The following is a 14,630-nucleotide window of genomic DNA, read 5'->3' on the forward strand; positions in this document are numbered from 1 at the left end:
GCCAGAAATTATCTCATAGGTTTGGGGATATGATTCCCTTTGCAAGTTCCTCTCCAAAAACATTTTTTTTTTGCAAGCAGCCTCCTCCCCGTCCCTTAATTCCTCTTATTTCCTCACCCGCTGCAAAATTTTTCTTTTTATGAGGCTGCAGACTCGAACCACCCCTCCTCTTCTTACCACAAGTATCTCTGGTCTGTTTTTGCTCTTTCTTCCTCCCCCCCTTACCCTTTTTTTCCTCTCTGGTTTAACCCTTCACATCCACACAACAGCAAATGGTAAATAACAATAATGATGGATTAACCACAAACTTAAGGAGAATATTTAAGCGACTCTGACCTCGCCTGTTTTACTTTTAGTTTTCAGCACTTCTATCTGCGGCCCTGTTTGTGCATTTTGTTCTTTATGAATGCAGATTTTGTTCAGGCCTTATCTATTTTAGATTGTAATTTGATAACTAGCTTAATGTTGTTTTTAAGGAAAACAAAAGACAGTAAAAAGAGCAATATAGTCCATGTAATGCACCACTTCCTTGTTAAGGCGAGCTATCGTTGGCTTCTTAAAGCTGCATTTCTCCTGTTTTGGGGTCATTGTTTTCTGGAGAAAGAAGCTGTCATCACAACACTGACAAATCACTGCATGTTGTAAACTTGTTAGGGAAAAAACAATGTTTATTTACACATCCAGCATTTATGCAGCAACACTCTGGGCTCAGGTTTCATGCAAACTCGTGATTATAAACCTCAGTTTTGCACGCCAGCATATCAGGAGGGGAAATTTGGGTCTTTAATCTGTTAAATGTTCTGTAAACAAAACTCTAAACAAAAAGAGCATAATGAAAGAGGTGGGGGTAAAGTTTGATAGACAGCAATGCACATTCAGCAGGGACGTTACAGAGTAGCGGCCCACCGTGAAGTACATTTCTGCATAAATGTGGTACCTACAGTCGCGGTAAAAGGAAAGTATACCCTCTTTAAAATGCTATATCAGCACAAACACCTCATACCAACTGTCAGCGCAGTGGTAGAGGCATGATGGAGCCATGGGACCTGGCCACCTTGCAGTCACTGAGTCAACCACAAACTTCTCTGTTTGCAAAGAGTCGAACATGAGGCCATATTTGCCCAAACTGGGTCAGTGATCACAGGAATCCCAAGCACAGGCATATTAACAAGAGAATGGCTGAAAAAAGAAAGAATGAAAGTGTCGCGATGGCCCGATTAAAGTTCAAACCACAGCTTGATTGAAATCCTGAGGTGGGAGTTTAAGAGAGCTCTGCATAAATGACTGCAAATTTCAATGAACAGAAGCAACACTGTAAACTGTAACTGGATCAAAATTCTTCCACTGTGATGTGAGAGACACAAAAACGTATTTAAGTCATCGCTGTTATTGGTGGATCTACAAGCAACTGAATCATGAGGTGTGTGTAGTTTGTCACACACTGGTTCTCTGTTTCTACTCTTCTCAAATTCATTAACTAACCTGTTGTCATGCAAAGGTTGTGTGTTACTGAATGAGACCCTCTGCTTCACTTTCAGGAGTAAACCTGACAGAAGTAACCTGACTAACCCCTCAGTTTCCACTTTTTTTCTCTGCACATCTGCTCGACCTTTTTCCTCCTCCTCTGGCTAAACTCTCTGTCACCTGCTCTTTCCATTTGTCTCAGTGGACTTCTCTCCCGCACTCTGTCGACTTATCCAGCTGCTGCTCTGTTCGAACAGTGAAGGATTTGTAGATGCTGTGTGGGAATGCTTCCTGTTCCAGCAGACAAAACATTAGGCTTCAGTTACCCGTGCACTTATCCTAAAGTTTCTAATGTGTCTTATACAGATGCAATAACAGAAGCAAGTTAACTTCGGGAAAGCAGCTGCATTTTGATTTTTCATTTATCTTACTATAATACACAAAATCTCAGTCTGTTTGTTTGTTTCTTTGTCCACAAACTCCTCCTACACGATTAAGACTTGTGCTGCTAAAAGTGGCACACAGGTACCTCCTAGGCCCCTCAAGGTCCTTATCTATATCAGACATTATGAGTTCATCATGTTGTTTAGCAACTACCTACCAGTGGGCTAAAATTACCTCTTTTTTCCTTTTTGCTTTCATGCAACTACAACGTCTCATGAATGCATTCTGTGATTTTAACTTCATGACAGTCTCAGTTTTGTCTGCAAAAGCCAAATTACACATTACAAAAGACAATGTTAGCGAGTTGCCGAGCAACCACCCAGCTGAGGGCTAAAATGACTCTTTGTTTGCATTTTTGCACCTATAACAGTGTACGACAGCACTGCGTCGTTTTCAGTCAACAAGCATTTAAGTCAACATGCATCATAGCGGTCAACACCACAAACAGGTCAAACAATACTGTAGCATGGGAACAAAGTTCCTTTAATTGGATTGTTCATTTTTTTATATATATATACACTTGTTGGCATGGTTAAAAAATAAAACCAAGTTATTACATAGAAAATCTAGGACGTTACTGGTGTGTGCTGAGCAAGTAATGATCTTCAAAAAATTGTCTTAAAAGGTTGAATAGCCAACTATTTAAACCCTATTAAAGTCAAGAGATATTTGACTGGTTATGGGTTATAAAAAAGTCAATTGTGTTGGGGGGGGTAGATCTGAAGAATAAATGGTAACCTTTAATTTATTATGATTAGTAGATTGGAGGGGCCCAAACACAGGACACAAGTGGCAGAGGTCATGAACAAATGTAAGCTTTAATGGTTGAAACCCAAGTCTACGGAGATAAAACAAACCTTAAAGTAAACCAAAGGCCAAAATGAAGTCAAAAACATAGGGGAGGGGGGAAATCCAAGGTATGGAGACAAAGCAAGAACAAAGACTAACTAAACTGGAAGGACCGACCAAATGAAAGAAAAATATGAGAATGGAAATTTGCGCAGAAGATTGAACACAGGTGAAAACAGTTAGCAACGAGCAACAAAAATCAGGCAATCAGGATGGACAGACAGGAAGCAAAACTGACCCAGGACACCAAAGAAAACAGCCCTTCAAAGTAAGACAGGGAAAAACCAAAGGAGGCGCAGATATAACACATGATAAAGAAAACAAAGGGTTGATCCATAGACAGACTGAGACAGAAATTATGACTATGGTTACTGACCCTAACACCAAAACATCAGTAAACACATAGAGCAAAGCCCATCACAAAAACAACCATAAAGTAAACAGAGACTGGGTAATAAAACAAGGACTCACTGTAGAATAATCAGGAAATTAAAAGCAGAAATCCAAAACTTCAAACACTACAGCAGAAAATCTCACCAGCAGTTCACAATTAAACCTATTAAATAAGAATTCACAACAGTGAAACAAGGCCACATTTTGTGTAGCAGACATTTTTCTGGTTTTTCCTCCTGTTAGTCTCGTCAGAGCTCCTTTGAATTATTGTGGGGATCTAAAACTCCAGGTTAAGAACCACTGCATACTGCAAGTAGTTATGTGGCTTCAGTTACTTTAAAGAGTGTCAGATTAACAGTGTCTTCTCCCTGTGCTCCTTTTAAATGATACTGCATATGTCCTGTGCAGTTCTAGGGAAACTGTGGTGGTGCTCCCAGACAGCTCTATATTTTAGCCTGGGAATCAGTTGTGTTTTTGAGGTGATGCCATCTTGATGGGCAGACACTCAGAGGACACAGTTGTGTTTAATGTATGAGAAAGATGTTGCTGGTAAGTTGCAGGGATTGAGAATGCAATAAAGGAAACAAACTGTGACAAGCAGCACATTCTTTCACTCTGTTCCCTTTGTTTTGTGAACCAGTTTGGATGTCTGTTTGGAGCTGCTGCAGAATTGACTGCCAAGCATCTGCTCAAAGTTGTGTCCGGTCACAGAGAAGGATGCACATGAAACCTCTGGCAGCCATGTTGGCTTCCATTCTTCTTTCTCCTCCCTTTTCTCTCTGTCTCTGTCTGTCAGCCATTTTAATGCTGAGCTCATACAGTGTGGCTGGGCGGGGCAAGACCAACCATCGGGCTCAGCACTCCTTCTCCATGCCAGGCAGGAAGTGGCCAGGACAGCTGCTTGCAATTCAACCTGGGACTTTGTTTGGGTGACCTACATTATGACTTCCACTCTAAAACTTCAGTACCACTTCTTTGTCTCTCCTTTTTCTCGTTCTGCTGGTTTTCAGTGGTGGACAGAAACTCGCTCACTCAAACCATATCTGTGCCCAGCCAAAGAAAAGCAGATAAACTGATCGGAATTTAAAATTTGCAATCAAAGCTTTCCTCCATATCCCAAATGTGCTCTACTGGACTGAGGTCTGGTGACTGTGCAGGTCATTTGAATACAGTGAACTCATTGTCATGTTCAAGAAGCCAGTTTGAGGGTTATGACATGGTGTGTCATGTCAAAGTTGTTATGTTATGTCTCATGAATGCATTCTGTGATTTTAACTTCATGACAGTCTCAGTTTTGTCTGCAAAAGCCAAATTACACATTACAAAAAACAATGTTAGCGTGTTGCCTAGCAACCACCCAGCTGAGGGCTAAAATGACTCTTTGTTTGCATTTTTGCACCTATAACAGTGTACGACAGCACTGCGTCGTTTTCAGTCAACATGCATCATAGCGGTCAACACCACAAACAGGTCAAACAATACTGTAGCATGGGAACAAACTTCCTTTAATTGGATTGTTCATTTTTTTTATGTATACTTGTTGGCATAGTTAAAAAATAAAACCATGTTATTACACAGAAAATCTAGGACGTTACTGGCGTGTGCTGAGCAAGTAATGATCTTCACAGAATTGTCTTAAAAGGTTGAATAGCCAACTATTTAAACCCCATTAAAGTCAAGAGGTGTTTGACTGGTTATGGGTTATAAAAAGGTCAATTGTTTGAAGCATCCATCAGAAAATGGGTCCATTGTGGTCATAAAGGGATGGACATGGTCAGCAACAATACTCAGGCAGGCGGTGGTGTCTAAACAATGGTCAGTTGGTATTGGGAGGCCCAAAGTGTGCCAAGAAAATATCTCCAACCCTACAACACCAGCAGTCTGAACTGTTGATATAAGGCAGGGTGGAGCTTTTCATTCCATTTGTCTGTTTGTCTGTTGTTCAGTTTTGATGAGTCTGTTTAAACTGTAGCCTCCGTTTCCTGTTCGTGGCTGAAGCAGTGTGGTTCTGCTGCTGTAGCCCTGCTTCTTCAAGGTTCAACATGCTGTGCATTCAGAGATGCTCTTCTGCGTACCTTGGTTTGTAACAAGTGTTTATTTGAGTAACTTTTCCTTCCTGTAAGCTCAAAGCACGCTGGTCATTCTTCTTCGGCGTTGACGACTTTCACCTGCGGCTCCCTGGATGTTTTGTCTCTGTAAAGAGATGGTTGTGTGTGAACCAACAATCATACACTTTCAAAGTCACAAATCAATTTTCTTCCTCATTTCGATGTTCAGTTTGAACTTCAGCAGGTGGTCAAAGGGACCATTTTTTTCTATATAGGTGTCTGAATTTTTTTAATCACTTATATCAGGAACATTTTAATAATTAATTATAGAATCGGGATCTATTATTTGGATTAAAGGTTTGAAAAATGTTTTTCACACCTTATTTCACTTGTGCTCTACCAGGTAACAATATTAGAAAGCCTTGCATCCTTTTCTCTTAGTAAACCTGGCTGTATTTCTACAAAGCCACAACTCAAAAACAGAATGAATGTAGTCACTTTGGCAAGAACAAGCGAGTATTCTGTTGATAATTTTACTATTTCTTTCCCTCTTTGATTCCAGATGAGTTTTGTTTTTACACTGACATGCTGTCATTTATTTTAAGTACATGTCCTGATTTAATGTTTCACTCCTCCAGCTTCAGCCCAACCTCAGATTTGTCACCAACAATTCCCATAAAGCGCTGAAGATTATTTATGCCGATGCTTCTGTAGCATGAAGGACAAACAAGTTATACCACGGAAGCCGCGTGGTTAACTGTCCAACTAGCAGCAAACAAGGATAATTGCAGCCTGCGGGGCCAGCTCTCTGTCGTGTACATTCAGGATACTCAGACTGTGTAATTTTGACAAACATGCTACTAAAACGGCCCCACACCCCCACTTCACCCAGGTCAGGAAGCGGTCTCTGGGACAAAGTTGCTGAATCAGACCCTCCACAAACTAACCCCCCTCCCCCCAACCTTTTGCACCCCCAGGAAGTATCTACCCTCCTCATGTCTGGTCTCTGGCTGAAGCTACAGAGGTCTGTCAGCTAATCCTCAAATATAACCACATCTGTCTCATCCTTCAAGCGCCCACCTTTTCCTTTATCCTGTAGCCCCTGTAACCTCACCTAACACCCCCCCTCCAAACCTCCTCTTGCCTTCTCTCCCTCCCTCCATCCATCCATCGCTGACTTCTGCACAATAAGCAACATCTGGTTCTCATTTCCACAAAACCAAAACAACACAGGGAGGAGAGGAAGAGGGGAGGGGGAGGCTGGGAGGAGTCGAGAGGGAGAGGCTGTTGAGGAGAAAAGACATCCATGTGAAAAGACAGTGAGTCAAGAGAAAGAATGAGGAGCTCCATTTCTCACTGCCGGTGCAGTCGGGAGTCTTTTATGATCCAGGTGTGAGGATGTGTGTGAACTTAGAGTCACCTTGCTGAAATTTCTTACACTTCTTTTTTTTTGTCTGTTAAATCCCTCTGTGGTCTGCACCACGTCCTCCCACACTGTAACACTACAAAGAGTCAGCTCCTTTGGTCAGCTGTATGAAAACGTTAAGACACAGAGGAGGTGGGGGGAGGTTCAGAGAAAAACTTCCCATCTTCCACGGAAAAGAATCTGCAACTCAGCGGCTAGAAGCCCTAATTACATGGGACTGTGCTGAAGTCTGCACAAGACCCGGGCAAAGAGAGAGAGACGGAGGCAAAATGTGAGGAAGGGGGAAGAAAGGAGGGTGAGAAGACAGGCGGGGGGGGGCTTACCTCATTTCATAAATACTGAGTTTACAAGTCAAAGTTGCAGTGAATTAATGCTGACTAAACAAAGGCACAGCTGCTCCTTTTAACAGCCAGGGTTGGATTTTGTGCCGTCTCACACGTTAAAACAGATTAAGGTCAGTGCAAATTTACCAGCGCTGAAACTCAACCGTCATCTTATTGGCTTTTTTAAGTGTTTCTGCATCTTCATTATCCACCTAAAAAACTTTGAGTCAACACCAGAAAGATCACTTTCCATGGGATTAAACTTCCTGCCAAAAACTCGCCTGCAGCCGGATAATCGTCTTTCCAGGCACCAGGCTTGCAGGAAGGCCCGATGAAAACCCCAGATTTTCCTTTTCCTTAGTGCATTCCCCAGGAAAAATAAAGAATGTGATTCTTTGACCATAAAGCTTACTGTTATCATCAGACCTTGTGCTTTTATAGCTTGGATTTTTCTTAAACCTTATCTCACACAAATCAGTGTTTTAGTTTGGAGCAGGTCTCCCAGAGCCACTCAGGACTGAGGGGTTTGTCAGCTAATAACACGGTTACTGCAGCGTGCCACGGTGTGAACCCCTCGCTCTGGTCCTGTATCACTGCTGCTTTATGTGTGCCAGCTCCTCCCTTTCTACTGCCAGCCCAGCAGTACTGCTCTGCGCCCAGCCTCAGACAAAATGGCGTTCGAGCCAGCTCGCGTCCTCACAGAAGAGAAATGCTGCATTCTAGTGGAAGCAGATGCACATGAGCTGAGATTTTACCACAAGGACCCACGAATGCATGACAGAGTATAAAGAAGAAACATTTTATTGCATGAGTAGAGAAAAACACAAATGACAGAGCAGACGAAAACCCATCATAAATACATCCATCATCCTGAATATCAGCATGGAATATCAGAGTTAGGATAGTCGGCCTCTAACTTTGAGATTTCTTCTTCATTAGTAGTTTCCCTTTGGGTTTCAGCAAAAGAGACTTTTTGTGCTCCTCCATTCTTTTGGCCTCCTCCTGTTTCTCCCTCCACGCCTCCATCCCTCGGTCCACCTCCGAGTTCAGCATCACAATACGTCTCTGAGAAGAAAAAGAGATGAACAGATGAGTGGGAGTGCTAAAGACGATAAGGAGGTTTTTATGTGACACTCACAGATAGAGCTTCTCTCTCTTGCCGCCTCCTCAGCTGGCCTTTCATTGGAGGTGCCGGCCGTCCATCTGTGCATATAAGAAGACAAAGTTGGCACAAAAGCAATCAGCTGGTGCAGCTTTGTCAAATAGTTTCAGGCAAAATGCATTCAAAATTTATCAGGATAAGAAGGAAAGAAACACAATGAAACTCACAAAGATCAGTATAAATTAGCATAGCTAGCTCAGTCAGTTGTACATGACCCGCAGTCTCTGTGGCGCAATCGGTTAGCGCGTTCGGCTGTTAACCGAAAGGTTGGTGGTTCGAGCCCACCCAGGGACGATGTCTTTTTGCTTAGAAACACACAGAGCTACCCACTGTGACAACCCTTTGTGAGTAAAACAGCAGACAAAAGTAGCTGCTTCTTCTGTTTTCCTTTATTTACATTTTAAATGATGTCCTGTAGATGGTCCACAAACAATACAGCTTTACAGATTTTTATTTTTCTCTATAAAAAAAATATAAATACCTGCAAACGACCAATCGGGCAGATCTGTCAGAGGCCCGTACTCTGTGCCGCTTCTAGCAAGTCCATGTCTGCAAGATAACACACGCTTCAATAAACCTGCACAGTCTCGTTTTTAAATGGTTTTCAGTAGTTACACATTTAACCTGACTCCATCCCAGGTTCTTAAAAACAAAGAAAAGATGAAACATCTGCATTTCTCCTCGTACACTTCATGCTGTTGTGACGCTGTGAGTGCAAACGTTAAGTGTTATAATGAAGCTGCTGCTGACGACCATTCACTCCTGCCTGTGAGGCTGCTGTGAGGGTGTCTAAAGGTCTTAATTAAAGGTTTCATCCAATCGATCAATCCACATTCAAACAGCGGAAATCTTTATTTAAATGACAGTGAACTCACTCTTTCCGCCACTTTTCTCCAGCCTGGACTCCACACGTTGTGCTGAACTGTCTGCGCGAGTACCTCAGCACTGAAAACAACATCAAACAGTCACCTACACGAGCCTGTTTAATTAGATATGTGGCGTTTACGAGCAGGTACACACACTGTTAGCATTAGCATTAGCTTTGCTCGTCAACATCACCGCGTTGACGCCGGTCACTCGCACAGGCAGGGAGCCTGGTAAAAGCAGGTTATTACAGCTATCACACTCAGCTTCAGCGATGAAACTACACACACACACACAGGGAAATATGTGAGGATAACCTCTGTCTCACCTGAGCAGCACAACGTCCTTACGGGGGCCGCCATGTTGCCTGCACAATTTAGAGCCTACCGCCAGGGGGCGCCAAAGACACGCCGAGGTCCTGTTATTCACTTTGCCCCGTCATTCTTGTTTTTACACATCCATCAGTAAAAATCTCGGTTATTATCTCAAAATGTCGAATTACTATCTATAAATAGTGACAAAATAACTTGAAATTTTGATTTATTAAACCCAAATTATATTCTTCCTACTCATGGATTATGCTTTTTTTCCCAGTGGCATAAAAAAGCTTTCATGAAAAAAGTATATATAATACATTAAGCCTCGTTTTCCTCATTTGTAATAATGTAATTTTGAAATTATGGATTTTTTCCCCCATTCAGACAGTGATTGATGGGGTTGGGAAGCTCATCTTGTAACCGGAAGGTTGCCGGTTTGATCCCCAGCTCTGTCTGTCGTTGTGTCCTTGGGCAAGACACTTCACCTACCGCCTGCTGGTGATGGCCAGAGGGGCCGATGGCCCAGAAGCAAGGCGATATGGCAGCCTTGCTTCTGTCAGTCTGCCCCTGGGCTGCTGTGGCTACAACTGTAGTTTGCCTTCACCAGTGTGTGAATGAGTAGTGGAACTGTAAAGCGCTTTGAGGGTCTCGAAAAACTATATAAATGCAATCCATTATTATTGACAAGCAGCAAGACAATAAGACAATCTATGTGTCCAATAAAATATATACAAAAAATAAACGAATTAAATAAAGAAACTAATAAATTAATTAAATTAATTTGACACATCTGAATTAAAATACATTCAAATAAATTGGACAGTAAGGTATACATGCATAAAAAGTAATTTAAAACATTAAAGGTGTGTTCTTTGTTTCAAATGTTTCTCAACAACTGTATTTGAAATTAGGGGAAAGCACACATGAAGTATAACGAATTAGAACGTACTTTCAGGACTGATGTTCCCCCCTAGAGATGAAAATGTGACCTTAAACGAGCACGCACAACACCACATGGTGGGCTGTGAAAGTATCCTGGTATAAAACCTTGTTGGGGCCTTTTAGTAATGAGCTTGCAAGTATGCTTTAGGTCCCCCAGCTTCCTTCACTAGCACAAAGACATGCATATGAAGTTAAACGGTTCATCTAAAAGATTCCGTCGATGTGAGGTAAACAAAGTGATTGAAGTGTACAGAGAAAAAAGGTAAAGTATGAATGTGTGGTTGTGTGTGGATTGAGGGGTCAGCAGTTCATTCCACAGTTGCATAGCAGCAAATGAAATAAAGACTTACTCATATTATTAGCACTGCTAAATGTATAAAAGAACTGTTAAAACTTTGCACATGGTACATATCCCTCAATCTATGTGTGTTTAAAATGACCACAAAAAGCTGCCATACGTGTGTCTGATGGAGTCTGGTGTGTGTACTCTGTGGTGGGAACACACGGGCAACAATGCAGACAGGAGAGGGGTAAATAGTGGCCCAGCAGCTCTTTTTTCCCCCTTGGGGGCCTTTAAGAGGTTAATCCAGCTGGAAACCTTTGCATTGGGACCATCGCAGCCCACCTGTGAAGGAAAGGTGCAGCTGTAAGTAACAATCTTAATGGCTGCAGCTCATGTTGTTGTTAATGCTTCCACGCAGCATTTCTGTTTAATGTGGCACCTGTGCTTTTTCTTGGAAGTGCAGATATGTGCCGGGGAAATTGGTTACAGCACACTTTTCTTGTGTGATCACGGTTTATGGATGGCGTGGTCGTTGCTGGCATATCAAAGGCACGACAAGGTGATGAAGCAAGACATCTGGGAATGTTTAGAAGGCTGATTTCTTTTCATCCCCGTCGCACTCGCCGACTTCAAACCAGTCAGGCCTCTGTGGTCATCCCGTGGCGCTCCACGTCTGAGGAGCACCTGTTTCTTGAGTGAGTGCAACGCCACTTATAATGAGGTTATAATGGAAATGAATAGGAGGGAGATCTTTCAAAGAACAGCTTAGGTGATTTATTCACTTTTTAGCATGTCAGATGTGATAAGAGCAGTAAAAAACAGGTTTTTCGTGCTAGAGAGGTCGCAGGTTATCCAGACTGCTAATGGGAAGCTGGAAATTTTCAAATGTAAAGATGTTTGCTCATCGTGTAAAGGTTATTCCGATTTTTTTTTTTTTAGCTGATCAAAAGGTTGTAGTGTGATGTTTTGATCCCGCACAAGGTTAGCCTTAATGTGAGATCAGCTGACCCACAGCTGGGGCCTTTAAAGCACAAAAAGGAGGAAACATTGAAAACTAAGTGTCCAAAACATCAAAGGAACAATTATATTAGTTCTCTGTGCCTCCAATTTTAAGGTAGAGTATGACTACCATTGTTCATTAAACTTTTTGTGTTTGCTTTGGTAAGTGTTGCCATTTTTCTCGTTCCCTCACCCCAACTGTGCACAGCTCCCTGAACCTGCAGGTTTCTTCCTGTTAAAAGGGAGTTTTTCTTTGCTGCTGGCGCCAAATCATCACCCGTATTATTTTAGGACCTCTAACCTTATAATATGAAGTTTGTTGAGGTGACTGATGTTGCGTTTTGGTGCTGAATAAGTAATCAGAACTTGAATTTAGAACATGTTGCCTGTAAAATAAAGTGTAGGCCTAATAAGCTCATAAGCTTAAATCTCCACATTTTTTCAGTCTTACTTTTTTTTTTTGAAAAACAAAATGCTCATAAAATCACCAAAATCAACATTTGGGGAAAGCTGGTCTTTTGCCAGAAACTTGAGGTTGTGGGGCACCTCGCAGCTGTGTTTGTTCTATTTGCAGCTACCTTTTAAGAGAAATAATACAAATAGTGAGTGATTTATATACACAGTGATGGAGATAGATGGGTCTGCACTTCACGTGCCTGTCTGTAATCATTACCGGCAGAGCACGGCCGCTCTCGCAGCTCTTCAAAGTGCTGTTTTTGTATGAACAGCACCGACACTAAGCCCTGAAGAATTTCTGTTAGCTTTGCAGACAAGTTCCCACTCGCAGCCGTGAGGCGAGCGCCAGAGGTTGCCAGAGGTTGCTGCAAGGTACTCCGGTGAAACCCGCAGGAGCTGCGATGGGCTGCGTGTGGAAGAGATCTGAGGGGCATATGTTTAAAAATAAAATAAACTGAAAGGTCAGCGAGCCTCCTGCAAACACAGCATACAGCCGGACTGTGTTTGCTGTGTTTTTTGGTGTTTCCGTCAAAGTGCCGCAAATCGGCCGGAATCCGCGCAGACTAATGCCGGGTAGTCCTGAAATAGCAGCGGGATGTTTACTCTGTATCGTCCTTGGAGAGCTCAGACACGCTGAAAAAATTTACCGGCCGCCTCACCGCGCCGTGTCCTTCCGCGCATTCCACAGGCTGGTGGTACAACAAAGTAGGCCCGTTGCCTCAACGACGCGGATCCACTTGCTGTGACTCTAATGTGCAGCAACACGTGATTATAAATGTTAAACAGAGCCAGAGAGGCGCTCTGTGTCAAAACAGAGGCTTCTTAATGAACTACAAGCAACTGGGAAACATTAGGGATGTATATCCTTGAAGCTAAGAGCTTATTATTACGGTGTTGATGCATTAATGTGCAGGGAGAGCGAGGTGGTGCTTGTTCCCGCAAATATACGTGCTTTTGGTTGTGCTTTAACAGCATTAAGTTGAAAAAATAAAGAGGAAGTCTTAATTTGAAAGGTAACTAGTAAATATTGGTGTCAGCTAAAGTGAAGAAGTGTGAAAAAAACTGCAGTATGTCACTCTTATTTTGAAGTAGACAAGTCCAAGTGGCCTGCACTCTCAATGTGTATTTCAGCGTGGTCACTTTCCATTACTGCTTTGTAACATTAGGATTTACAGCTGGCGCTACAGTAAACTGCACAGGGCCGTGGTTTTGGTTACAGTCAGCCTATATGAGCACAGACAAAATGAGGGTATTTCTGAAAACAGGACTGTTTATACTGTTGGTTTGGCTTGGTGGTCATTTCACAGTTTAAGCTTGTGCCAAGCCACAACCACATGAATACGTGTGTATCCAGAGCTCCATCACAACGCTAACCTAATGGCTAGAAGCGCTTCGGGGCAGGTTAACCCTCTCAGGGGCCCCCAGGGTGGGGAGGGGGGGGGGGGGGGGGGTCCTGTTTATGCTTCTCCTGGAGCCAAGTGTATTAGTCAGTGAAAGTCAAAAAACAGGCCAATTATAAAATAAATTAACATATTAAAGAATAAACGAAGACTTAAATGAAGCTAAGCAAGCATGAACATGTGCCCCTGTTTTACCACCTCATGTGCAATAGTCCTGTGGGGATGCATTTAGACCTCTTTACTTTGTTGAAATGTGATTTTTGTCCCCCAGAAAATGTGTGATTTGACCTTTAAAACACTGTAATGTACAACAATGTCACTTCCGTGGACTCATACACCAGTGCTAAAATGATCTAAGTAAAATTACTCCTTAAGTTTTTACCACTTAGCTACATTTTGAAAGCAAATATTGAACTTTTTAAACCAGAACATCTCTTTGGTAGCTTATATAAAACATATAAAGTAAGTAGTGAATTTTAGTGTAATAGCTGAAGCTACAGTTGAACAGCCTGAATAATTATGTTTACACCTACCTAATGAATTGGTACTTATTGTTTGAATAAACCATTATTTTTTTATGCATTGCTGCATGACTGATGTAAGCACAAAGATTAAACTAAGATGAATTGAATCCTATTTACTTTATTGAATTTTATTTTTCAGGAAGTGTCTAATTTGAGCATTAAAACGGTGCAGTTGTAGAAGTACGTGATTTTACTGGACTTAAACCTCAGTGGTGAACAAATAAATACAAATTAACTAAATTTTTAAGGCAAATATTGCTCTCTTTTTAAAAGAGCAGATCTCTTTGGCAGCTTATGTAATCAATAATAAAATAGTTGACTAAGTTTAGGTAGTATATCAAGCAGCTCACTAGCAGCCAGAATAATTATGTTTGCACTTTAATAAATCACAGCCTATTGTTAAAATAACCTTCTTTTTTAAAAAAAAAAAAAAGTAGAGCATAGCTATATGACGGATTTAAGCGTATTTTATTGTCCAGTGCTTATAATGTAAATGCAGTGTTGAATTGTGGAGCTGCTCCCTTGACCTACTCTGATGACTACTTCCACCACTTTAGACATTACCTCAGTGGTTCCTAAGGCCTTGGGTGAGGCTGAAGTCTTCATTTAAAAAGTCAGAAACTGAATAGAAACATTTTTCAATCTATTTTGGTCTAAATATTTAGTTACAGGAAACTTTAAAACAAAAAAAAAACAGTTTTGGCTTGGCTCGATTATTTTTAAGTGTTCTTTTTAT

General features: G+C 41.7%; 1 protein-coding gene and 1 non-coding gene across 2 annotated transcripts; one reads left to right on the plus strand and one right to left on the minus strand.

The window, feature by feature from the left end:
• Positions 1-7,730: 7,730 nt before the first annotated feature.
• mrpl52 (mitochondrial ribosomal protein L52) lies at positions 7,731-9,386 on the minus strand. Its single transcript, XM_026162253.1, has 5 exons — positions 9,302-9,386; positions 8,985-9,054; positions 8,591-8,658; positions 8,086-8,150; positions 7,731-8,012 (listed from the first exon to the last, which is right to left on the minus strand). Exons 1-5 carry the CDS (start codon positions 9,333-9,335, stop codon positions 7,860-7,862), a joined length of 390 nt encoding a protein of 129 aa, XP_026018038.1. The 5' UTR covers positions 9,336-9,386; the 3' UTR covers positions 7,731-7,859.
• Positions 8,330-8,403, plus strand: trnan-guu (transfer RNA asparagine (anticodon GUU)). Its single transcript has one exon. It is a non-coding gene; the product is annotated as a tRNA-Asn (tRNA).
• Positions 9,387-14,630: the final 5,244 nt, after the last annotated feature.

The sequence above is a fragment of the Astatotilapia calliptera genome, chromosome 3, assembly GCF_900246225.1.
Source record: "Astatotilapia calliptera chromosome 3, fAstCal1.2, whole genome shotgun sequence".
NCBI classification, from domain to species: domain Eukaryota; kingdom Metazoa; phylum Chordata; class Actinopteri; order Cichliformes; family Cichlidae; genus Astatotilapia; species Astatotilapia calliptera.